At 38.6% G+C, this 26,369-nt stretch overlaps 4 protein-coding genes across 6 annotated transcripts in view; 2 read left to right on the top strand and 2 right to left on the bottom strand.

Moving 5' to 3' along the window:
* The window catches only part of LOC126627810 (eukaryotic translation initiation factor 4G-like), a 48,387-nt gene extending 42,776 nt beyond the window's left edge, over positions 1-5,611 (top strand). For all 3 annotated transcript variants that reach the window (XM_050297364.1, XM_050297362.1, XM_050297363.1), the window contains 3 exons: positions 78-3,181; positions 4,765-4,959; positions 5,055-5,611. In XM_050297364.1, the coding sequence (XP_050153321.1) occupies positions 78-3,181; positions 4,765-4,959; positions 5,055-5,385 (3,630 nt within the window). In that variant the 3' untranslated portion in view covers positions 5,386-5,611. The remainder of the gene's footprint in view (positions 1-77; positions 3,182-4,764; positions 4,960-5,054) is intronic.
* Positions 5,612-12,192: 6,581 nt separating this feature from the next.
* LOC126627827 (metacaspase-1-like) lies at positions 12,193-15,939 on the bottom strand. The gene is made up of 5 exons (XM_050297392.1): positions 15,365-15,939; positions 13,649-13,979; positions 12,978-13,098; positions 12,632-12,889; positions 12,193-12,528 (listed from the first exon to the last, which is right to left on the bottom strand). The coding sequence occupies exons 1-5, from the start codon at positions 15,741-15,743 to the stop codon at positions 12,469-12,471; spliced, it is 1,149 nt and encodes a 382-aa protein (XP_050153349.1). The 5' UTR covers positions 15,744-15,939; the 3' UTR covers positions 12,193-12,468.
* A 2,304-nt stretch (positions 15,940-18,243) lies between these two features.
* On the top strand, positions 18,244-20,173 carry LOC126627859 (60S ribosomal protein L37a). Its single transcript, XM_050297444.1, has 5 exons — positions 18,244-18,380; positions 19,283-19,322; positions 19,612-19,700; positions 19,789-19,871; positions 19,964-20,173. Exons 1-5 carry the CDS (start codon positions 18,378-18,380, stop codon positions 20,025-20,027), a joined length of 279 nt encoding a protein of 92 aa, XP_050153401.1. The 5' UTR covers positions 18,244-18,377; the 3' UTR covers positions 20,028-20,173.
* Positions 20,174-21,060: 887 nt separating this feature from the next.
* On the bottom strand, positions 21,061-24,689 carry LOC126627820 (uncharacterized). Its single transcript, XM_050297378.1, has 3 exons — positions 23,339-24,689; positions 22,129-22,390; positions 21,061-21,649 (listed from the first exon to the last, which is right to left on the bottom strand). Exons 1-3 carry the CDS (start codon positions 24,358-24,360, stop codon positions 21,470-21,472), a joined length of 1,464 nt encoding a protein of 487 aa, XP_050153335.1. The 5' UTR covers positions 24,361-24,689; the 3' UTR covers positions 21,061-21,469.
* Positions 24,690-26,369: the final 1,680 nt, after the last annotated feature.

A 26,369-nucleotide genomic window follows, 5' to 3' on the forward strand; every position in this document is an offset into this window, starting at 1 on the left:
TTTAGATAACCTTCTAGTTTCTTCTCTTTAACAGTAGCATTTAAATTTGTGTCATCATTTTACATCCTTGATGACAGGTTGTTGGGCAGTCTAGCTCTACATCAAGCGTTCTGTCTCAGTCTGCAGAGCATGGTATACCTTCTACTAGTGATGTTTCTGGCACTGTAGAAGCTAATACAACTCTTGCTCCAGTAACTAGTGCATCTGTTTCAAAGTCAGCGAAGGAACCACTGTCAGATTTTAGTGCTCCTACTGCTGATTGTTTGGAATCAAAGACTGAAGTTATTGGGCAAGGCACTATTCCCATCTCTTCTGAAATATCTGCTCCTGGGATGGTTGTTGGTACTTCAGATTCCGTTCATCGTACTCAACTAGACAGTTCTTTACAACCAGATGAACAAGGACAGCGTGACTTGATGGGGGCAGAACAAAGTTTGTCTGGAAATTACAAACAGGATACTGAAGCTCATGGTATTTCTGCAGAATCCATCTCCATAAAACCTCTGGAATCTGCTAAAGTACCTGCAGAGCATTCTGTTGTGAAGGAAACAGCTAAGGGAAGTACTGTTGCAATCTCAGACACTGCACAAGGAGGGCAGGGCCATTATGAGTGTCTCCATGCAGAATCTGGTGGAATGGATGCCTCTTTAAGCAGAAGTGATAGTATGGGTGGTAGTGAAGTTTTTTTTTCAAAATCTAGCAAATTAGAGCAGCATTCTTCTTCTGTTCAAACTACCGAACTTTCGGGTAGAATTTCAAAAACTGAAACTGAAGGTACATGTGAGGAGAATATTGGTGGTGGTGAGGGAAATATTGAGAATATTGGTAGTGGTGGGGATTCTCGTTCAGAGTCAGACTTCAGGGACAAACCTGAACTGAATAGAACTAAGAGTACTATTTCAAAGGGGAAGAAGAAAAGAAAAGAAATTCTTTCTAAGGCAGATGCTGCTGGCGTGACCTCTGATCTTTATGGGGCATACAAGAACCCTGAAGAAAAGAAGGGTATTGAAAACACTGAAAGTATTATGACCAGTATAATTTCAAAGCAGGTAGCTACTGATGCTCCTCAGCAAGATGCTGTAGGGAGAGAGAAAGATGCACCGGTTAAAGCTGAGCCAGAGGATTGGGAAGATGCTGCTGACATCTCTACCCTAAAACTGGAAACCTCAGATACTGGAGAGCTGGTCTGTGGAGTGGATGATTCTGACAAAGATGGACATGAACATGGGGCGAAGAAATATTCCAGAGATTTCCTTATGAAATTTTCTGAGCAATTTACTGAGCTTCCAGAAGGTTTTGAAATTTTGTCTGATATAGCAGAGATCTTGGATGCTAATGTGAATGCTGCTACTTCTATTGATTATGATTCGCTCCCTAGTCCGGGAAGAATTGTTGATAGGCAAGGAGGGGCCCCTAGACTTGACCGTCGTGGGAGTGGAATAATGGATGATGATAGATGGAATAAGGGAGGTGCTGCGAATTTCCGAACTGGCCAAGGACCAAATTTTGGTGTTTTGAGGAATCCACGTGCACCGACATCAGTTCAGCAGCATGTTAGAGGGATCCTGCCTGGGCCTGCTCACTCTGTTGGTCATCAGGGAGGGATGCAAAGAAATAATTCTGATGCTGACAGGTGGCAGAGAGCTACAAATTTTCAACCTAAGGGCTTGATGCCTTCTCCTCATACTCCATTACAGGTGATGCACAAAGCTGACAGGAAGTATGAAGTGGGTAAAGTGAGTGATGAAGAGCAGGCCAAGCAAAGGCAGTTAAAGGCTATACTGAACAAGTTAACTCCTCAAAACTTTGAAAAACTATTCGAGCAAGTGAAAGCTGTTAATATAGATAATGCAACGACTCTAACTGGTGTCATTTCACAGATCTTTGACAAGGCTCTTATGGAGCCTACTTTCTGTGAGATGTATGCTAACTTCTGTTTTTATCTTGCTGGAGAGTTGCCTGATTTCAGCGAGGACAATGAAAAGATAACTTTTAAGAGATTGCTTTTGAACAAGTGCCAGGAGGAATTTGAGAGGGGAGAAAGAGAGCAAGAGGAGGCCAATAAGGCCGATGAGGAGGGTCAGGTGAAACAGTCTGAAGAAGAAAGAGAGGAGAAAAGAATCAAAGCGCGAAGACGAATGTTGGGTAACATTAGATTAATTGGGGAGCTTTACAAAAAGAAAATGTTGACTGAGAGAATTATGCACGAATGCATTAAAAAGTTGTTAGGTCAGCAACAGACTCCAGATGAGGAAGATATTGAAGCTTTGTGCAAACTAATGAGCACAATTGGGGAGATGATTGATCATCCGAAAGCCAAGGAGCACATGGATGCATATTTTGAAAGGATGAAAAGCTTATCGAATAACATGAAATTATCTTCTAGGGTTAGGTTCATGTTGAAGGATGCAATTGATTTGAGAAAGAATAAATGGCAGCAGAGGAGGAAAGTTGAAGGACCAAAAAAGATTGAGGAAGTACACAGAGATGCTGCACAAGAACGACAGGCACAGTCTAGTAGGCTGGCCCGTGGTCCTGGAATCAATCCATCAGCTAGAAGGGGGCCTCCTATGGAATTCAGTCCAAGAGGATCGACTATGTTATCTTCACCTAATGCCCATATGGGTGGTTTCCGTGGGATGCCTGCTCAGGTTCGTGGTTATGGCAGTCAGGATGTCCGTACAGATGAAAGACATTCTTATGAGAGTAGGACCTTGTCAGTTCCCTTGACACACAGACCAATTGGTGATGATTCTATAACTTTGGGTCCCCAGGGTGGTCTTGCCAGAGGAATGTCCATCAGAGGACCACCATCAATGTCAGCTGCTCCTTTGGCTGAGATGCCTCCCAGTGCTGGAGACTCTAGGAGGATGACTGCTGGTTCGAATGGTTTCAGTTCTCTTTCAGAGCGGACAACTTACAACCCAAGGGAGGATCCTGTGCCAAGATATATGCCAGATAGATTTTCAGGTCCAGCTGCTTATGATCAGTCAAGCGTATCAGAGCGTAATTTAAGTTTTGGTGGTAGGGACCTGAGGAGTTCAGACCATAGAACTCTTCCAACTTCACCACCCACACGTGCACATGGAGCAACTTTAACACAAAATGTTCCTTCAGAAAATGTATTGACAGAAGACCGTCTTAGAGATCTGTCTTTGGCAGCAATTAAAGAATTTTACAGGTATATTCTTATTTTTGAGAGAGCAGTCCGTTCTCATTGCTATTTTTTTGGGTTAAGAAACTGTTGTCTCATGCATGCTTTAGACTGTTCTATTTTGTTATGTTATTTTCTTAGTTCAATGCATCTTTCAGATGTGATAGTTCTCTGCTTGCTAAAATAATCTGCCTATGATTTGCTTAATGTGATTGTGTATTCGTTCTGTGTCTGGGGAATGGATAGGACTAAGGAGCAATGGTTGGTCATCTTTCAATTTTTTTGGTCAACTTCAAGTTGCATAAATAGAATCGGGATTGTTTCTCTGGCATTGAATGGACCGCACAGGTGGTACAGAAGACAGAAAGGAAAATAAAAAAAACAATAAAAGTAAAGGAGTTGAGTTAGTTGTTATGGATTTTGTTGTGTGATTACTTGTACGCTATGTTATAGAGTGGTATACACAATTCGTTCGGACTCTCGGAAATGTAGTTGGTAGAATATGGGATCCATAAGCCAAGCTCAAGTGGCATGGGATGAGTGAGGTGTACGTAGAGGTCCTAATTTTAAATATTTGTTTTAGAAAAGAAAATAAAATAATGTAGGCAGTAAGATTGATTTCTATCTACTCTTAACATTCCTCCTGATAACTAACTCATCTTTAATTGTTAGATCTTGGTTGGAAAATTCACTTCTTATGCAGTTGACCAGTTGTTTTAGTTAAACCATATGATTGCAATTGTTCAAATCTTTTATGTTTTTTCACATCTGTTGAAAAATATACTTTAGGGTTTCTTTGCATAAATAATGCAGATATGGAAATAAATAAGTTTGGATCATTTTATGCTGTTGAAGATGAAAATCTTTTTTTATCTTTTGTCACGGATGTCTTAATTTTTTGGAGGGGTATCTACCCTCTTAATTTTTTGCTGAATTTATTGTTGTGCATTCATGGATATTGAGAAACCTTGGGAAGTTATTTTGGCATGGAGAATTGTAGACTTTGTACAACATTTGACCTGCTACTTTGGAAACTTCTAGGTTGACTTGAATGCAGTGAGTGCCATGACAAGCAATGTGATATCTAAATGTGTATGGTTTAATTGTGGCCGGTCATGTTTTTCCCCCCTTTCTTCTTTCTTCTTACCATATTAAAACAACTCATTCTCTTTTATTTCTTTTAAAAATAAAAAATAAAAAGAACTCATTCTTGCCCTGATGCATCCATTTGATGTCAGAATCAGACCTATGTATGGTGGATGATCTTAATCTTTGGCATTTAAAGATTTAGTATATATTGTAGATGTTCAATCGTTGGCTTTCCAAGAACTCATCTTAGATGGTGTTCTACATATATGGTTTTTTATTTTAATTATATACTTGCGGGAAAGCAAGCAGAATTGTTCTAAAAGTATGGATCCATTTTGGAATAGGAGGTCTGCAGTGGTTTATTATTATTCTTATACACCTCATATATGGTTTATGTTGTTGACAGTAATAACTGTAGCATTGTCTTTAGATGGGTGTGATGTATTATAGAACTTCCTAAAACTCTCGTTAAAGATTTTTCATATGCTCTTCCTCAATTTTGTTTTCTTTCATATTTTCAGTGCTCGAGACGAGAAAGAGGTTGCTTTATGCATTAAAGAGCTGAACTCACCAAGCTTCCATCCGTCGATTATCTCTCTTTGGGTCACAGACTCTTTTGAGAGGAAGGACACTGAAAGACATCTCCTGGCAAAGCTTCTGGTCAACCTTACAAAGAACCATGATGGAACTTTGAGTCAGCCTCAGCTCATCAAAGGGTAGGGAAAGTTTACATCTGCATTTGGTTATTGAAATTGACGGTCTTCTCGGTATTGTGCGTTTTTCTATTATTTAATTTCTTTTATCTGCCCAGGTTTGAAGCTGTTCTGTCCTCCTTAGAGGATGCAGTGAATGATGCCCCGAGAGCACCAGAGTTTCTTGGCCTTATCTTTGCCAAAGTCATTTTAGAAAATGTCATTTCCTTGAATCAGATTGGCCAATTAATACAAGAAGGTGGAGAGGAGCCAGGGCATCTTCTGAAAGGCGGGCTTGCAGGCAACGTTCTTGGGAGTGCCTTGGAGATTATCAAATCAGAGAAAGGAGATAGCGGTTTGAATGAGATCCGTATGTCCTCCAACTTGCGGTTAGAGACTTTTCGTCCCCCAGATCCTCTCAAATCAAGGATACTAGAGAAATTTATTTAGAGATTAGCGATGCTCGTTGAAATCGTGCTAGAAGGAATTCATGGTTAGTGCTTTTAGTAGGGTTCTGGACGAATTTGCAAAAATATTTTTTATGGAGGGCCCTGGGAAATTTATGTAATGGGATGGGATAGGGGGGGGGGGGGGTTAATTTCTCCATGTTTTAATGTTATTTCTTAACAATATTTCTGCAGTGACCAAAGGTTCAATTGAGCATCATTTTCTCGTCCTTGTCAATTGTTCTTTCTAGCAATCTTTGTACATCTCAATGCTCCGTTTCTCTTCTTCCGTCGGTTTCTGTAAAGTTTTAGATTGAATGATTTGACTACTTTGGAAGCCTTGTAACCGAAAAAAGTCGATAAAATATGTTCAGATTTCGATTCTGTCCAATAAAGTCGATCGGCTAAGTTGGATTAGAATAGGTTCAGTTTTCGATTCCATACAAAGTGAGAGCGAAAGGCGTTTATGGTTCCTCAATAATGTTCAATTGCCTGAAGATCCTCTGATGTTGTTGCTTTCATTCCGGAACAAAGTATGACGAGAATGCCTCGTACCTTTTGCATATGCAATATCATATGATAGGCAGAACCTGTTTATTGTTCAATTTATTTTCTGTCTCATTACGAAAAGAAAATTGCAGTATTAGTCCTTGTATTTGACCTAATTGGAGCTTTGATCCAGAACAATATTCCTTTATGATGTTATAACTTTTGTTAAAAAGAAAAAAGTTATAAGAAGCATTAAGGGACACAACTTCTAACAACCAACGGTGTAACTTAAAGTACTTGCTCCACATTTTATACAAGTTTCTGGCCAATGCTCATGAATTTTTAAATTAAAGACCAAAACTCCGAGTCAAAATTTTCAAGAACCAATGCTCCATCTCTTATCTCATCCATGCTATAGGAAAGAGTTTAAACTCTTGCGGCCACCATTACTTCTTTCTGGTGTTCCTGCTTGCTCGTTGGGAATGAAATGCTCAATGGCAGACTATTGAGTAGCTTGGTATTGACACATTACGGGTCTTGATAAGAGCAACTCCATCCTTGCTTATTGCTTTGGGGATAGGCAACCAAATCCACTCCCTCCCCCTCCCCAAAACGCTCCAACCCGCTCGGGCATTTGGGCTCAAGGGATGCCCGATGGAGAAGCCAGACAACAATTGCCTAGCCCAGCACCCTGCCTATGTGACGCAAGGCTGACGTTAACCACAATTTAAAATATTCAAACTATTAGAAAATTATAAAATAAAATAAAAACTAATTAAAAATATAAAAAATTATAATTTTTTTTAGGGGAAATTGTAGCAATGGTCCTTCAACTTTATTTTCATGACCATTGGTTCCTCAATTCTTCAAAATGTGTAGCTATGATCATTTTCCTTAACACCGTCAATAAATCCGTTAAATTCAGTCATGTGCGTGGCACATGAGACTGACTGTAAGGGCAATTAAGGAAACATATTATTTCCCAGGTTGAAGTCGATACCATCCCCCAATTGAAACTTCCTCCACGCCCAATTCTCAAATTCCCACCATGTATTGCAGTAATAAGCTTTTAATGAAGGAAAACAATCTCTGAAACTCAGTTTTGAAGCAGTTATGGACGATGTGGTGTGGAAGAGCTTTACTGCACTAGTATAGAGGAGAAGGGAGAAGGCTTTATTGCACTGGTATAAAGGAGAACACATGGAAGAGAAGGCAGTTCACTGAACCCGAGAGCAACGTGAATAATTTGGAAGCCACTGCCAATGAGGAAAAAGGCTTGGAGGAAAAGCATGGATGTGTTACAATAGTACCAAGAAGACAAGATGCGGAGGAACGTAATTCCATGTTGGCAATATCATGACTTCCGACAACTCCATCATCCTCTGCTAAACTAACCCTGAAATCGAACCTTAAAACATCCAAATTTCCGATTGCAAACCCAAGTGCACCGAGTATTATCAGTTTTGGAGGGATTGACGATTGAGCATGTGAAATTCCATTCCCGGATTTCACTATTATAATCTACATATTTGTATTATTGAGATTTTATATTATTTTTGAGAAATTATATTAATTTATTTGGATTTAGATTTTAATTAAATTAGTTACGAAGTTTGAAGTTTGGAAGGTAATTATCAAAAATTCGTTGACCTTTTGAGATCACAAGTAACATTTTCGAATATGTCTCGAAGCCACGAGCGCATAGGCGAAAGCCGTTTGCGAGTCCGAGTTATAACGGTATAGTTACGAACATTTGAAGTTGTGAACTATAAATTGTGGAATTATGTAATTCTCACATGTGGGTTAAAGGTTAAGGGAGTTTAATAAAAGAGGGAGGGACCAATTAGAAAGAAGGGAGTTTTCTGAAGAAAAAAAAAAAGGAGGGGTCTGATTTTTTTGACCCGTTTTGGGGCGTTTTCGACCCATAAAACCACAAACTTGACCCGCTTGTATCTCCTTCATCCGATCTCCGTTTTGGGTGATCTTGGTGTCTATGGAAAGCTCTTGACGAGCCCTACAACTCTGTAGTGTTAGATTTTCCATTTTATTATCCATTTTTCCAGTTCGAGGCAGCAAAGTCCCGTGGGTTTTCCGGCGGTTTTGTCATTTTCTGGCGATTCCGGCAACCATTTCCTTCAAGTGAGGTATGAAACTTCATCTCCTCTTCATAATCTTCAAGTTGGTATGCTTAGTTTGTGCTTTCGTATTCATGTGTGTAGAACCTTAGAAGTCCGGTTTTCACCGGTGATTTTGGTCGGTTTCCGGTTAGAATTTGTCATCGGCCTAGTTGTGAAAAGTGTTTCTCTTGCTGAGCTCTAACTACCACATAAATTTGAGCTTATTTAGTTAATGTTGAAAATTTGGGGTTTCTAAACCCTCCACCTTAACTAACCCGGGTGTGGCGGTGCGTGGGACCGTCCACGAGTGTTGTCTAAGTACCAAATACCTTTTAATGATCCTGTAAACCTATGTCTAACTCGGTTTCCCGAAATTCAATTGTTTGGTGTGGTGATCAAATTGGACCGTCACTTATTTGTGTGATTGATGACAATCCGATCGTTGGTTCGTTGTACAATTTTGTGAACACCTTAGTTGTCAGTTGTTGGACCTTTGAGAACTTACAGATCGAAAATCCGATGTGTGGATCTTCCGGATTGAATAACCTTAGGTTGTTGACCTTAATGGACCTACCTTATCGACTGTTGATGTTCTAGTCAACGTGCTCTACTCTAGGGTGTCGCTTATCTCTAGTTTGTTGTTGATGGAGCTTAGTTGGTTCATCACGATGACGTGTCGTTTCCAGTTGACGTGTCTCGATATATGTATTAGCGGCACCATATTGAGTTATACTTGTTTATTAAATGTACTTTCTATTGAATTGCTATCTTTATTTTTTTTAGCATCGATCTATGTTTATTAATTGTGAATCGACTGTAGCTTGGAAACGTTTATGAAATGTGGTTAGATATGTATGATTAGTATGATGTATATGATTATTTTTATGACGATGTGAACCCAAAATCTTATGAGAAGTTTATGTAGAACTTTTATGCTTGTATGATAAGATAGTGGTCATGAGAAGTTGATAGTGCAAGTGATTACGATGTAAATCATAACGGATGAGATAAGGGTACGTGGGTTGTGTGTTGATCTTACTACTCCATGTAGTAGTTATACATTGATGGTCCTGCTTGGTATATCCGCATTGGGGGGTCACTAGAGGTCATGCTTGGTTAATCCGCATTGGGGGACCTTACTATATATGGATCGCGCTTGGTTAATCAACGTTGGGCGATCCTTATGGCCATGTATGCTTAAGAGCGATCATGCTTGGTAAATCCTCATTGGGTGATCACTTTCTAACAGTTGTAGGAGTGACTCTGCTTGGTTAATTCGCATTGGGGGGGCCACTTCCTATTTGGTTACTTATGTAGGCTTCGGCCGAACCGCGTCCCTCTAACCCTAGTTTTTAATGCACTTATGAACGATGGTTTTTGGGAATTTTGGTTGGTTGAATGGGAAAAGTCGTTGGATGTTGGGTGACTCCTACGGAGTTTTCAATGACTTGATTATGATTCCATAAAGCATGATTCTATACTTGATGTTTATAGATTGTGATCGATGGTATGTTTTTATTGAATATCTCATACTTGAATTATTGTCACTCACCCGAGCTCCGCAGCTTATCTGAGTTCCGTTTGGCCAGTGCACCATTTCCATGATGTAGGCATTGATTTTACCTATAACAGGTCTGAGTAGATTGTGAGAAACCGCTTGATATTTTGGTTCCGTTGAGTGGTCTGGAACCCGATGTTGTTGGATTCCATTGAGTGGTCCGAAATCCTTACTTTCGCTAATTCCCATAAGATTAGTCTAGAACCCTAGATTCGAGTGAATGGGAATTACCCACAATGGATCTTGTGAATACAAATTAGAATTACCATGTTATTATTCATAACCCAAGTAGGGAATTATGTAGAGTTCTTTAATTAAATTCGTGAAATGATATGATATCTCACTAATTGATTAACGTAATTAAATATTAATATTGTGCTTCGTGATTCCTTGATATGTTACAAGCTATAGATTGAGATATAATGTTGGAAACATAGTGATTGGTATGATGTAGTGAAATGTGATTTGACTTGTGTATTGGAAATGGTTGTGACATGTGATTGAAATGCTTATTGAATTGCTTGGGTGATGTGAGGTCTGGTAATAGACCGATAACCCATTGTGATGGGGATTTGTTGCTCGATATTGTTTCGTTTCGTTTAGTCTTCGTGAATTGACTAACTTGAATCATGTCTTGTTCCTTTGAGCCGTAGTTATGCTTCTTGGACTTCTGTTCGGTTCTGTTGAGTGGTCCAGAACTGAGTTCTGCTTGGACCGTTGAATGATGGTCCGGAATCCCTTCTACTCCGCGATTCCGTTGAGTGATGGTCCGGAGTCCCCTTTGGTGCTTTGATTATGTTGGATGGTCCAAAATTCCCTTTCCAGAAATGTAGTTTTCGACCAAACTGTGTCGCTCTAGCCCTTCATTTCGGTCTATGATATGTGATGTTGATTGATGTGATTATGAATGATGTTGGTTGTGATTGTTGCCATTATGATTAGACTTGTTGACCAATGTGGCTAGATAATAACATTGTGCTTCGTTGACCGTTCTTTGAGATGTTGCATACTATGATTTGCGGTGATATGTGAAACATGATGATTTATGTGATGGATGAAGTGGAAATGTTAATCGTCATGTGGGATTGTTATGTTGGATGTCAGTGTATTTGTTATGATTAGACTTGTTGATAAATATGGCTAGAAAATATGTTGTGTTTCGTCATTGTTCTTTGATATATCGCATAATATGCATTGTGGTATATTGTTGGGACAAAACGTTTTATGTGATGGATATTCGATTGTAGTGAAACAATAAACTACAAATGGCTTGATCCCTATTGAGGGTACGTAGGCAGTCTAACGAGGAGGTTAGATGCAGCCATAAAATATACAAAAATTTCTATGAGATTTGGATCTTGAATTATGCTATGTACATATCTCGGAGGCGGGGTAGGTTGAGATACGGGTATTTGGTGACGTCATGTGTCGATCATGGACGTATGTCGGGATCGGGGCGTGACAGAGCACTCAAACAACTCACATAACCCTCCTAGCAAAACCCTATCCAACCCCCTTTGCTACGTTCGATCGACTCCAACCCAAGGGAAATAGTATGTTTCCTTAATTGCCCCTACAGTTAGTCTCATATGCCCCGCATGTGACTGATTTTAATAGAACCATTGACAGTGTTAGTGAAAAAGACCATAGCTACACATTTTGACGAGTTAAGGGACTAATGGTCATGAAAATAAAGTTGAAGTACCATTGCTAAAATTTGCCCCTTTTTTTTTAATAAATACCTAACCATGTCCTTTCACTTTTACACTACATTTCAATATTTCAAATACTTTCTACCAATCTTTTATTATTATCCGAAATTAATAATAAAGTTAGTTAATAATGGTCATAAAAATAAAGTTGAAGGACCATTGCTAAAATTTGCCCCCTTTTTTTTAATAAATACCTAACCATGTCCTTTCACTTTTACACTACATTTCAATATTTCAAATACTTTCTACCAATCTTTTATTATTATCCGAAATTAATAATAAAGTTAGTTATCTTTCATTATTTTATAAAATAAAAATTAATATTATTTTAATACGTATTGTTTAGGTTATTTAGCTTATGAGTGGAGATGCACTTAGACAGTTATAGCGCATTTAAAAAGATTGAGTTGCCTATTTTCCAAAGAGGCCTTGCTACACTAGAAGTGCTCGAAGAGAGCGAGAGGTAATATTGCAGAAGTTCTGATTGCTTGGAAGACGAGGGAAGCATGCTTGGTAACAAGTAGATTCAATGTCTTGCATTATTTGTGTGATATTCCTCTAACAAAAGCAATGTTTTCTCTTGCACGTAGCAGCAAATTAAGTGCTCAATTTCTTTCTTTGACAAAATTTAAACAATAAAAATAAAAAATAGTGCTTAATTTCTTTCATTTTTATTCTTTACAGTTTTGGACTCAGCTAAGAGAACAACAAAACTTTAATAAACAAAAATGCCGAAAACTCCAAGGATCATATAAAGTTCAACCAAGGAGATTTGCCCAACACTACTGCAACAAAGACTTGTAAATTCTGGTAAAATGTTCAACTAAGGAGATTTGCAGTAACACTGCCCAACACATTAACACTAGTGTTCTTTTCTTTTTCTTCAAGAAACCAAATTCTCGTAGAATCGGAGTGTAATTGTTTCTACAATCTAATGCAAAACAAAGTTCTAAAGTGATTAGCCAAAAACACAATACAAGATTTTGCTTACATACTAACCTGTTAAGAAGAGAACGGTAACAAGTAAACGGACACAAATTCACAATTTACAATTGCCATTGTTTCACCACAACAATAAAAAAATGTGTTCATCTATTTATTACTCATCAAAGGATTTGTATCCTCCCTCCAGAATCTAGACCTAAATTACCTTTTCTTTTCGCAATATATATATATGTATATATGTTAATCTGCACGTAGACAGAAAAGAATCATAGGGAGAAAGGTTTAGTATACACATCAAATGGCTCGCAGGCAGTTAGTTGCGGTTCCTGCCACAAAGCAAAGCAAAGCGACGCATCAGGCTGTTAGTATCGTATGACTATAAACCAGCATTTAACTTGAAAACCTAATAAATGTTGCGCGAGACAATACCTGTTTTAGCCCGCCAGTAGCACTGCCTCCTGTCAGAAGCATGCTGACTAGGGATGTCACAGCACCACCGCCGCCGCCGCCACCGCCAAGGAGAGATGTTAATCTGCCGCCGCCACCACCACCACCACCCGTACCCGTACTTCGAATGGTAGAGCGCATAGAATTGAGTATGCTTCCATAGGTACTCGCTTGTCCACGCTCGATTGCTTGGATGAAGCAGAAGGTCATAGCACCTGTTGATGTGATCTTCGATAGAGCCTGTGCCCGTAAAGCATTAGATCAGATAATGTTCTAGTAGGAGTTTAAACTATAGTTTTACCAACTCTATTTTTTCCCCCAAACTTACTGATGTATCAGCAGACGTTTGATCATCATCACAACCACTGAAGGAAATGACTTCTCCACCGCCTGATCCTTTCCACATGCCTGATGGAGGGCGATGATCCTCCCATACATATCGTCCGCCCCTAAATGAAGGAGCGAAATTATCTATCATAAGAAATCCTATTTTAGATGAGGGGTAATCAAGTAGGTAGACACATTGAAAATCAGGGGAAGAACACAATAGAATTCGAGAATGATGACAATACTCATAAACACCATATTTAACTGGACATTATAAGATCATCCATGCATAAGTTCAGATAACGGAACAATCGTGAAAGTTCTGCCTTTAGCATATGGAAACTGGCAAATTCACTGGACTCGAACTATAACAGCGGGAACTTAAAGAAAAGACTTTTTTAAGGATTTGGTTCCCCATTTCTTTTAAATAGTTTGAAGTCTTTGCTCGAAAGGGGCACAAGGCAAATGCCTTAAGTGTCCACCCTCTGAACTGGCCATTTTTCGGCAGGTCTAGCATGATTACTAGATGGAAGTCCATCCCACCAAAAGTATAATGTTCAGAAATGGCAATTGTTGATTTTTCATATGGTTCCAGTTACTAATGAGATGATACACATGCATACCTGACAAATGTTAATCTACATATCAGGATCAAAATTACTGAAAACTAACCTGTCCATTCTGCAAAGGAAGGGCAAATCTAGCACGGTGCCACTATGACAAGCATCAATTATTGCATGAAGCTTAACCCCGGGTGGAAGGGGCCTTACAATTGCTGCATTTATCTCATCATCAACAATCATACCCTGAGTTTCGAAGTCAAGGGGACAAAGGGTTTCATCAAAACCATCAATTTCATCACCATTATAATTCCTCTGCTGTGAACCATGACCAGAGTAATGAAACAGGAGGGAGTCTCCTGGTTGACAGCCTTGTACAAGCCAATGTAATGCCATTCTAATGTTGTATCTGTTCGGAATCTTGGAAGGGTGAGTTTCTTCTTCTGCAGTTCAGAAAATGAGTACAATTTAACACTACGTGTATTATTAAAAACAAGAAATTGAGATACAACTCACGAAAGGGTTCAGAAGGTGAATGACAGCATCTGAAAGAAGGGCAAATGACTCTGTACTTGAATGTTTATAGAACATTGAAAGGACAAAAACTTTGGAAAAGGAAATTGCAATAAAACTAATCCTTCAAAACTATTAGCAGTTCAATCCCAACATAAACATTTGCTTTGTCATTTGGTTAACCTCAGAAAGGGGAGAAGCTTCAATAGATATCAAGGGGGCAAAGGTTATCAAGAAAGAAACCACCAATGATGATCAGGGTAAAGCTACAAGAATGAGTGATTTTTGTGCAACTTAATGACAACAATCCGGAAGTTGCAATATTATCCTGCAAGTTCTGATATAAAATAATCCTGCAAGTGCTAACGCAGTAAATGTTCTCCATGTACATATCTACGGTTCTTGACCGAAGGTTCCTATGGACTGTAAAATTAAAATCTCAGTATGAAAGCCACACAAGCTCCATAAGTCTGATATAGAATAAGCGCATTGAGGATCAAACAATCAAATCAAGCGCAACAATTCGTTGCCCGAGTTCCCTGACAGCATTCCTTACGTTGAGCTAATTGTTGGTAACTGTCTTGTTCAGCTAGTGTAGTTGGGAGATGCACTGTTCAATCCTACATTACCAGATAATTTATTGTTTTCCTGATAAGTAATGTCTTTTATTGTTCGTGGAAGAAAATCAAGAGTCATAGGTGACTACCAATAGGATTTGCCTACTTCTCATTTCCTGAGCTGAGATCGATCATTCAGATAGACGGGGCTAGACGGGGCTAGCTATTGACAATCTTGATAATTAATTACCAAAGATAAAACACACATTGCAAATTCAATACCTAGTAGTTCAAAAAATCTTGGGTCATTTTTCCTTTTATCATCAATGATTAAATCCACTCCCTTAACATCACTCATATCTTCCCTTCTCTCCTATCTAAAACTTTTACTTCATCGTAAGATTCTCAGCTGTTCTTTTCTCATCCGAACCTTCTCACAAAAACTATCCAAATACATAGGAAACAATCCATTTTCCGATTCAAAACCGTCACCAACTAAGAATATTCAGCTGCATTTCTCATCCAAACCTTCTTTTTTTTCTCACAAATCCTACCCCGAAAGTCGCAACCTTTATCGTCCAAAATATCAAATCAAAAGTCTTTCATATCACCAGAAACCAAACCAAATCACATCGCAAACTTTGCGCCCAACAAAAACAGAACATATACATGCACACCAAGAGCAAATATTCAGAAGTACACACAACATGTTATCTTATGCAAAATCAAATTGCATGCATGCATGCATATATGTATACCGGTGAGCATGACAATGCAATCGTCTGGAAACTGGAACTTGTTGATGAGGAGATACCGCATGCACTTGGCATCATTGATGCAACCCTTGAGCTCATGTCTCGAGTACTTATACGAGATCCCGCAGATCACAGCCTTCTTCCGCCCGTGCGTGTTGGGGGGAGGGCCTGGAGGCGCGTGACAGTAGGGGGAGGGAGGTGACGGGGCGTGAGAGTAAGGAGCGGGAGGTGGAGGCGCGTGGGAGGCTGGAGGCTGATGGAGGCCACGTGAGTCCGCAATTATAGTGACACCCTGGCAGATTGCGCAGCGGATGGAATCGGCACCGGGGGGCAGCTGGAGAGGGGTGCGGCAGTGGCAGCAATTCACCAGCATATTATACATGGTGGTGGGTCAAACTGGAATTTGGAGAAAAGGGCAGAGGTAGAATGGGAATAAGTGGGAGCTATGGATTTCTGTGATTGTTGAGAGAGAGAGAGAGAGAGAGAGAGAGAGAGAGAGAGGGAAACTGGGTTTGGATTGGGATTGATGGAGACTGCGAAATTGGATATATGGAGAGAGAGAGATGCGTGTAAGCTCCCTACGCGCGAACTGGAAGAAAAACAAAAGAAGCCTGGAAATACACGTATTGAATTCAAGTAGGGAATTCGTTTTTTTTTTTTTTTTGTTTAATGGTCTTTCTTTAATGATACAAGTAGGGAATTCTTTTTAATAAAATAAATAATTAAAAGACGCAACCGTGTATACAAAATTACAAATTGTAATTTTAATAACAATAAAAATTGTTATAAATAAGCAAAATGAGAAACATTTGCCATAGATTGAATTGTAACGAAATTAATGTATCACTTTGTTTATTCATTTTATACGTGTGTCGGACAAGGAAAATAAACATAGAAGAAGAGAGGTGAGGGAAACTCCTTTTTTTTTTTTTTTTGTTTTTTTTTGTACTACTGGTATGATACTAACCCGACATCTATTTTAATGCATGTAGAAAGCTTACACACTAAAATAGTAAAAATCAAACTTTTACTATTGTATGTTATGTATGTATGTTATGTTATGTTATGTATATATGTATGTATGTATATTATGTTATGTATGTATGTATATGTATGTATGTGAAACCTTATGTTCGAATCTAGAGAATAATAAGTTTGATGTTATTTATTTCTCTTAGGAAAGTGTTATTGGCACTCCAAAAATCTCATTCTACATTCCTCACAAGTGCATTTTGTTTTCCAAATATAGAAAGTTTGGAGTGTAGAATGAGATTTTTGGAATGTTAATAACAATTCTCTTCTCTTAACCCTTATTGTAAATACATCAGAATATAAAATAAAAAAACTAGCGGCCAACTAAGTTCGCATTTTTAAGAGAAACTAATAAAAAAAGGAAATTAATTAAAAGGATTTCAAAATTTTAAAATTTAACCAAAAACATTTAACCAACTTTACTTGATAGTTAAGACAAAAACAACACACGCCACATATTCCACACGCCGCAAGACAGATTTTGTAAAGGGGTGTGTTATCCACACACCTCATTTTACTTCTCACACACCCTTGATAATTTCTGTCTGTTGATCTTCTTCAATTCATCCGATCCGACAGCCGAAAATTAAAAAGGTTTGTGAAAAGTAAAATGAGGTGTGTGGATATCACACCCATTTTGTAAATACTGCCTAGGACTTTACTTTAGGCTTGGCTTGTGGCATTTTTACAACTATTGGGCTTCAAGATGTAGTTGGACTTGTACACGAGGTTTTTGGGCTGTAACAATTGGCATGATATGTGGAATTAGACTTTACATTTGGATTGAAAGTAGAGAAAATATGGTATGAACTTATTTTCATGAAATTTGTTGTTGAAAAGTTGAAATTATTTTCATGAAATTTGCTTTGTGATGGCCAAATGGAAAGCCCTTAATGTTTATACCGAATTTTTTTCATTAAAAAGTTGCAAATTGAGCTTTACAAATTTCATAAATAGGGCAAAATTGACCGGGAAAAATGTGGAGAAGGGTGTTTGTGCTATTTGTGTTTTATGACCGATGTCATGACGATTTTACCTTTCAAATGCGTCATCCTTAATTCACATGACCTAAGTTAAAAAGGAATAGGATTGAAAAGCTTGAAATCTAACAGAAATGATGAAATAGGAGTTTGTAATGCGTTTAGGGACTTATATTTAAAAAATAATAATAATAATAATTTAGGGTATGTTTGGTACTCTACTTGAATTCAACTTTTTAAACTTAAAAAACAATTTTCAAGTTTGTTTTAGGCATTAAAAACTTGTTTGGTATGACTATTTTCAAAAATTGAACTCAAGACTAACTCAAAAATATAGTATATCCTCTAAATACATAAAAAGTGAGTTTTTAGAGTTTTTAAACTTAAACTTATTCTTTTCCTTTCTCTCCCTCCTCCCCTCTCACTCCAAATCTATCTCTCTCTTTTATTCTCTCTCCTTTTTTTTTTACCTTTTTCGTCTCTCCTCCAATCCGCTCTCTTCATTCTCTATGTTATTTCTCTCAATCCTCTTCCTCTCTATCTCGTCCGATCCTCTCTCTTCTTTCTCTTTTCTTCAATCATCTCTTACTTTCTTTCCACCTCTCTCCTGCGACCCCCTCTTTTTAGATCTTTTTGTCTAGTTTAAGTTGTAAGATTTAAAACTTTTAAATGGCAAACCAATCAACTTTTGAATTTTAAAGAAAATTGTTTTCAAGAAATGTTTTAACAAATGATAATTTTTTTCAAATAAGATATCCAACAAGCCCTTAAAGACTTAATTTCACTCGGTAAAAATTTATAAACTAAATCGGCAGTTCAGCATATTTATCTAATGGACTGTAACTGGACCACCAAGGAAAAGGCCCAAGACAAATAAAAAGCCCTAACGCACGCTGGGGGAGGCACCATATATAAAAACCAACCAAAGGAACGAGGGTAGACGTCGGGCTGCTGGAAGTGACAGAGATTTCTAGGGTTTTAGCTCCTCCGTCCCCATTTCCAAAATGGTACGTTTCCTTTACCCTGCAAAAGTTCTGGTGTTACAGAAAATTTATTTCGTAAATATATTGCATAAGTTTGTGCGTCTGCAAATTAGATCTGCAAATTGGTATTCAAATCTCATATTGCTTTACTTATTTTCTTTTTGTTCCATTTTTTTAATTTTTGGGTTCAAATGGGAATTGTAAGACAGGAAGATACAGAGACCCAAAAAGCTATTGAGCTAGATTAATCAATAAAAGTGTGAAATGTCTAAATATTCTGGTGGGTTTTACATGATTTTTTTCCCCCAAAATTTGTTGTAGATATAATCTGTGGCTTATGGAGTGTGAATGTCAAAAGGGTTTTCTTTGTGTTGAACTGCGGGAAATTTAAGGAAATTAATTCTTTTAATTATTTCTGTCGAATGTTATTGCTGATTGTATGTGTTTTAGTTCAAGAGATTTCGTAAGATAGTCGGTCCCCTTGCAGTCGTTGTTTGTTGATTTCTGGGTACACCATTCTAGGTAGAGACTTGGAGTCAAAAGGGTTTCTTTGTGTTGAACTGTGGCAAATTTAAGGAAGTTATTCCTTTACATTTTATTTGTATTGTTATTGCTGATTGTATGTGTTTTAGTTCAAGAGAGTTCGTTAGATGGTTGGTGCCATACTCTTTTGAGCTCCAATTGTTTACCTACCTACAACATTGTAGGTAGATACTTGGAGTTAAAAAGAGTTGTCGTGTTAACCCTTTTATGTGCCTTGTTCTTTGTGTTCTATTATGGTTTCGAAGAAATTCATTACTTGCAGGGCACAACTTTAGTGTTATCGTTGTGTTTTGTAATTTTTTTTTCTTTATCTAAATCATTCTAGTATGAACTTGAATTTGTTCCCTCACTTTTCCACTTTGATTTCCTCGTGTGTATTGCAGACTAAGAGAACCAAGAAGGCGGGTATTGTTGGGAAGTACGGTATGTGCCTTTTGCATTTTTTTTTCTTTGCCCATATATTTTTTTGAATTTGTGGTGAAATGAAGGATTATGGGGAAACGGTTTAATGATTATTTTTTCGATGTTTATAATCATTGTGTAACACAATCACATGGTTCACAAAGAAAATTTTGGATTTTGAATTGGTGGGGTCCTGTTTCTAGAAACTATTTAGTAAACAGGGATGATTTGTTGTTGGCATGATCAAATGGTTACAATATTTTACATGTTTACGTTATAATGGTGAATTACTTATTTTGTATCGGTTCAGGCACCCGATATGGTGCTAGTCTGAGGAAGCAAATCAAGAAGATGGAAGTCTCTCAGCACAGCAAGTACTTCTGTGAGTTCTGTGGGAAGGTACTTACCCTACTATCTAAATTCTGGTTTTCTTATGAAAAGTTAGATTTAGAAATGCAACCCTTGTAATAAAAATGCTTGGTTGCAGTACGCGGTGAAGCGTAAGGCTGTTGGAATTTGGGGTTGCAAAGATTGTGGCAAAGTGAAAGCCGGAGGCGCCTACACACTGAAGTATGGACCTTCTATTGATAGGCTCTGTTTGTCATGTCTTTCTGACTTTCTATACTGAGATTATAATTGTGTTTAATTGTTATCTTTTGCAGTACTGCTAGTGCTGTGACCGTTAGGAGCACCATCCGAAGGCTGAGGGAGCAGACCGAGAGTTAGAGCTTAATTATTCTCTTGTTTTCGTTGAAACCATCTATCCTTTTCTTAAAGTTTGATTTATGTTTTGTTACGTACTTGTATGCGGAGCTTTAGTTTTGACTAAGCGGAGTAATGGTTACTGAGTTAAACGATCTTTGTTTTGGTTAGTTACGTTTTCAGGTGATATTGCATTGGTATGTTTTTATTAGCAAATTCGTAGGTACGATATCCACACCTCGAACCCTGTTCTATGATTTGCTAAGCAAAACTGCCATGGACGTCTTTATGAATTTTCATGGATGGTCTTTGTGCAAGTGATCTCGAAGTGCAATGCCCGCAACAATACCCGTCAATTAAAGAGTATGTCTCGTGTTCGATATAAATTTTGTAAAACCAAAGTAACCAAAATTGAAGGGACTGGATCAGATCCGTTTTGAGTTTACAAAATCCGTACCCGAACCGGCTGGACCCGCCCCGCCCCTTGGGTCTCTTTCTATATCTATAGGTTTATTAGTTTCCTTGGTTTTTAGTCTTTTGACCCTTCATCAGTTTAAACAAGTTACTTTTTCGCACGACTGATTCCCTCGAAACAAAGCAAATTCTCGCACGCACGTATCCTCTTTTCATTCAACAATATTAGAGGAGAATGCGGGCTAAGTCATACAATGTGTTAGTCATGATTAAGTATCAAACTCTCGATAAGAGTTAAACTTCGAATCTCACAATCTCACTTATAAGTGAAGAATATTTTTAAACCGTACCACTAGTGGTAATCCATTCTTACGTAAAAGCAAATTTACGCTTCCAACTCTAAATTGCCCAATACGGCCGAACATTGCTTGGCCGGGCACGTTATGAATATGAATCTTTCCTTCGTACATGCAAATGCAAAAGTAACTCGTTCAAATCACAAAATGAAAAGTTTATACACAAATGTCAAATTGAGAAGCCGCCGCATAATTTGACCATATTGAATCGAGATATATAAGATTAAAAGACTCGCTTTGTGCTCATGTTCATGGACAAAAAAAATTAAAATGCGTAGGTACAATGGTTATTGGTTACTGAAGATTTAATCTCCTTGTTAAAATACTAAAAAGTAAACATACAACACTGGCTGCGTCGAGGTTTTACCTGGACACAACTTATATATTACATCTACCTCATCTATACACAACACGCGCTAAGATTGCAGAGCGAAAAATTAGTAAAGTACTCGGATGCCGACCAGCATTCCCCCCCTTCTTTCTCCCTATATGCACACACAACCTAACAAACAATATAGATGTAAACTCTGATACTCCCCATAAATGAGTTTAAAGAAGGACCATCATCTCAACACAAGATGCCGAAGAGTACACGAACCTAAAACTTGAAGCTGCCGGAGAAGGGAAACCATAAAACTTCCTCTTGTTCTCACACCTCGCAAACTTGCATGGATAAATAAGTCCTCATTGGGATTTTCATACAATTTGAATTGGCATGTGGTCACTGCTACTGTTATGCTGCATTTGTTTCTGGACAGCTTTCACTGCTGCCACTCTAGCTGCATTTGCTGCCCTATTAGCTGCTGTTACGGCCCTGTTCACTCTTTCATCCACCTTGGCTACATCATAGGCCTTCTCGGACACTATTCTTGCTTCCTGATTGTAAGTATAACACAGAATAATAAAACAGATTAACAACAAATACCATTGGCTATTCAGTGTTATAATAGTTGTCAACCCAATTTCTTGCTTCCCTAAGAACGTGATTACTGGAAAAAATCAAGGATTATTTGAAGTTGCAGAGTATGAGTGCTACATGTGTTTCTTTCATTGCCAAAAAGTATGAAACATAATCATGCAAAAATTCATTAAATATTACAGTTTACAATTGTGAGCTAGAATGAATTCTAAGTCACGCCAATTGTAATTTTTTCTAGGATCCTGGCTTCAGCAATCTTCTTTAACTTGACACAAAGTGATATGGTGAGCACCAAAAACTATAAACATCTTGACCAACCATACCGTTCAATGGCCAAACCAACTAAGGGCACAAAATTGTTAAACATCCGCTACAAATGCATGCCACAGAAAAAAGCAGAGGGTAAACACAAATATTTTATGTAAATAGTATGTACCTGAACCGCATTAAGTACTTTGGAATGATTAACAGCAACGGGAGATACAGGAAAATTTGCATTCTGTGTGCTTGGAACATCAAGGACTCCATTTTGCCAGTGACCAGCTTGAGTTTCCCCATTTCTAAACGTGTACATACCAAGCCCTTGCCTTCTACCCTCATGCCAAGCTCCCTCATACCTATGCCCATTTGCAAATCGATAGACCCCAAACCCATGCATTTTATCCGCAAAATATTCTCCAGCATATGTGTCACCATTTCTGAATTTTTTTAATAGAAAAAAAAAGCAGAAATTCTGTCAAAAATAAATTCTGCGCATTTACAAATAGGTTTCTATTTAGCCACAACAGAGATAGCCCTACATATATAAGGTCGAAACCAAACACAAAAATAATTGCCCATTAATAAAACATGTCTGCATCTCAATATATGATGAAAGGTGAACTAAAATGATCTCAGTATATAAGTTTTCATTATCAACATATATCACTGTTCTCCTTAAAACACATGGTCAGAAATAAGCAAGGAACAGTTTAGCGTCCCATGCTAAATAAAGGTTATAATATTGTTCACAAATCTTATCTTGGGATGAGTTGCGTAATTCAAGCACTAGACAGTAAGTTTTTCCACCACTTATGCCGTTCATTTCTGTAAGTATTAAGCGAACAACCCTAGTACTACCTAGAAATCATCTCCACTTTCATGATCTTTTGGAGTAATATGTTGCACTCCCTCGAGCATCACCCACATCCGTTTATTTAAATCTATTCGCATCCTTTCTTATTCTTTTTTCCCCAACAGTAACAATCCTAACACCCAATGCCTAAAGTACTTGCTGCCCAGAATATCCAGCAACAATCATCTCACTTGCCTACGTACAACAGAGATGAAAGCCCATTATTATTTTAGTCCTACTACAAACTTTAACCAAAAGAACTGAATCCCGTTGATGATGTTTATGAATCCAGAATTTTCCCTAAAGTAAAACCAAAGGGAAGTAGTAAAATGCAAAAATCTACCTACATCAAGTGGCACAATCCATAATTAACAGTTTTACAATCTTATCACAAACAAGGAGCAGACCAACCAAAAAACTTCAGAGACAATGCGGAAACAACATCAATAAGACAATATCGGTATCGCAATAACAAAATACATAAGCAACAAAATAATAGAGCAAAAATCCCGAAAATCAGTGGCAAAGTTACCTGAAATGGTAGTGACCAAGGCCGTGCTTGACACCCCACTTGAATTCCCCAACATATCTACTCCCATCCTCACAGGTATGAATTCCACACCCATGACTCTGCCCATTAGACCATTCCCCTGCATAAACATCCCCAGTGTAAAACCTATACACCCCGAAACCATGCCTCAGGCCCTGCCTATACTGACCGCGATACCGGCTTCCTCTCGCCCACGTCTCGACGCCATAACCATCATACTTACCATCAACCCAATCCCCCTCGTACCTCCCACTCATGTAATAGTAATACACCCCACTTCCTGAACATTTCCCCTTGTGAAATTCACCCTCATACACGTCTCCATTGCTGTAAACCTGAACCCAACACCCCGAATTCCCTCTCTTTTCGGCTTTGGGCCGCGACCCGATTGACCAAAACACCGGGAGCGGCGGCCTAGAGGAGGTCTTGAGCTTGATTGGGAAAGACCTGGCGAGGAACAGCCGTATGGACGGGAGGCGGGGGAGGGCGAGATTGAGGGAGAAGAGCAATGCGGCGGAGAAAGCGAAGGCAGAGAGGAAGTCGAGGAAGAAAGAGTGGCTAGGGTGAGAGACCAGGAAGTAAAAGAAGGGCAAAGAGAGCAGTAGGAGGAGGCGGCGAAGGCGGTTAACGCGACGGAGGAGGCGAAAGAAGGTGGATTTGGCAGCGATGGAAGGGGAAAAGAGAGGTGGTTTTTGCGGCGGAGGTGGGAATTTGTGGAGGGTCGGGGATTTGGAGAGGGAGGAGGGGGCTTGGGTCAAAAGGGGTCGCTTGTAAGGTGTGGTTTGAGGGATTGGGGGGTCATGGTGGGGAAAATGTTGAGATGGGTAGCGAGGGAATTGGGAGATGTGATTGAATTGGTGGGAAATCGAGGAGAAGGAAGAATAAGGCGGCGATGGCGGTGGTGCGGCGGCGGCGGCGGCGGCAGTGGCTGAGATTGGGTTGTAATCGGAAGAGACGCCAATGCTTTCTGTTCCGATCTGAGCTTCTGATTTCTTCTGATGCATTACATATGGAAAAACACAATACAGTGAAGAAAAACACCAACAATTAAATCCAACAAGAACAGAAAGAAGAAGAAGAAGAAGAAGAAGAAGAAGAAGAAGGGCTTTTTTGTGTGTTGGATTTGGTTGTGGGGTTGGGAGAATGTTTCTCTTAATTTTTGTTAGGGTTGAGATTATTGGGAGAGAGAAGAGATGTTGGGAAGAGCGGGGCGTGCGCAGAATTAATGGCAAAAGAGTGGAGTGTTTATACAATCGTCAATTTCCAATTTTGAAGTATCAGATAGAAAGTCAGGAAGGAGAGAGAGAGGAGTGAGAGAGAGAGAGAGGGGTCCATCGGCTATATCTGACAACTCGAAGCGACAAATAAGACGGCGAGGGTAAAATAATTATTTGCCTGAAACAGTAAATACGCGTATTATGCAATTAAATATGTTCTTTAAATTGTAAATGGTCTTTTGCTACTTTAAGAGTAACCAAAGTTTATAGAAAACATGTGCCGCCTTCTCCTCCTCAGACTAATTCAAAAACAGTTTATACAAAAGCATGTGATTTTCTATATAGAAGAGGAGTTCTTGCATTCGTTTATTTTCAACCATAGTTAGACAAAATGCCTAATTAGATTATTAGTTCTCGGAATGATAGAGTAGTTGGAAGATAGTTCATATGGTAAAAAAAAAATTAAGATTTAAGCCTCTATGGTGATGTCTGTTAGAATTTAGGTCTAAAATCAACTCTGCACTAATTATTAGCACGTAAGGTTACATATGAGGCTAACTTTATCTTTTTAAATCTTACTTATGAGCCTTTATGTACTAATAATTAACGGGAAGTTGACGAAATTTTCACTTTTTAATCTTAAATCCTAGCATTTTTACCGCATGGGCTATCTTTCAACTACTCTATACGAAAATAGTCATTCCCTTTACATTTTAGCGAAAATCATTGGTGACAAAGGATGATGTCTACTAAATAAACATGGTCTTATCTAATAAATTGCCAAACCTCACTCTTGAATGTCATAAATAGAGAAAGATGTGGGTGGTAAGTTACAAGACCGAGGGGTAGTACCAGCTAGGAGACAAAGTCTTTTATTTTCTTTAGGAGAGGAGACAAAGTCTTTGCCATTATTATTTCTTCCTTATTACAAGTTATATTTTTTTATACTAATCGACATTAGAGCAACTCCACCCATGGAGCCCTCTCCCTGACAATCCATTATTGAATCCACCCATTGAACAGTAACTGCCTTTAATGAATAGTAACTGCCATTAATAAACAGTAATTGTCATTTGCATCTCCACCCTTGGAGCCCTCCCCCTGGCAATAGGCAATAAAATATTAGTTTTTTTTGTTTGTTTAAATAATACAAAATAAAATTATTTGTAATTTCGGATAAGATTTTTTAAATCGTTCTCGTTGCGCCACGTGTCATTGTATCTAAAAATAATATCTTTAATTCTTTTGCCAAGAAAGTAATGATGAAAACAAAAAATGGTTTTTTTTTCTTCCTGTAATACAACACCTATCAGAAAAAGTGAAAATAATGCATATAGATAAAAAAAAATTAAAAAGGCCGGACCCAGCTTGACACAAAAAATGGTTTTTTTTTTCTCCCTTGCGTCAGCATGACGCCTCCCCCCTCGGGCAGCAGGCCTGTCAATTTTCCATAGGCCTACAACTCGGGCTCCCACCCTCACTCGGGCCCTTCAACGCTGGACCTCCTCCCACTGGCCCTCGGGCCCTTTCCTGGAGCCTGTCCCCCGAGCAAACTCCATGGGTGGAGTTGCTCTTACGAAAAGGGAAGAGAGTTTGTACCGGGAGCGCATTTAAGAAAGCGGTCTTCTTGAAGGAAATAGGACGATTAGTCTTGGGTGATGTCCCTTGGGAGCGTCGTCCATCCCTAAAAGGGAAAAATTACAACCAGAATACAGAATAGGCTTCCAGTATAAGAAATGCATCTCTTTGCTTAGGTTGGAGAAGATTGTCATAACCACCATGGCAAGTATCTAAAT

This window comes from Malus sylvestris, chromosome 7 (assembly GCF_916048215.2).
Source record: "Malus sylvestris chromosome 7, drMalSylv7.2, whole genome shotgun sequence".
Lineage (NCBI taxonomy): Eukaryota > Viridiplantae > Streptophyta > Magnoliopsida > Rosales > Rosaceae > Malus > Malus sylvestris.

Coding starts and splice junctions, on each gene's coding strand:
- LOC126627859 (XM_050297444.1), top strand. Junction 19,323..19,611: donor GGGTATTGTTGGGAAGTACG/GTATGTGCCTTT, acceptor GTATCGGTTCAG/GCACCCGATATGGTGCTAGT. Junction 19,872..19,963: donor GGAGGCGCCTACACACTGAA/GTATGGACCTTC, acceptor TATCTTTTGCAG/TACTGCTAGTGCTGTGACCG.
- LOC126627827 (XM_050297392.1), bottom strand. CDS start 15,743: ATGTATAATATGCTGGTGAATTGCTGCCACTGCCGCACCCCTCTCCAG. Junction 13,099..13,648: donor TTCCTTTGCAGAATGGACAG/GTTAGTTTTCAG, acceptor TCCTTCATTTAG/GGGCGGACGATATGTATGGG. Junction 12,529..12,631: donor CTACTGGCGGGCTAAAACAG/GTATTGTCTCGC, acceptor GCTTTGTGGCAG/GAACCGCAACTAACTGCCTG.
- LOC126627820 (XM_050297378.1), bottom strand. CDS start 24,360: ATGCATCAGAAGAAATCAGAAGCTCAGATCGGAACAGAAAGCATTGGC. Junction 22,391..23,338: donor CTTGGTCACTACCATTTCAG/GTAACTTTGCCA, acceptor AAAAAAATTCAG/AAATGGTGACACATATGCTG. Junction 21,650..22,128: donor AAGTACTTAATGCGGTTCAG/GTACATACTATT, acceptor ACTTACAATCAG/GAAGCAAGAATAGTGTCCGA.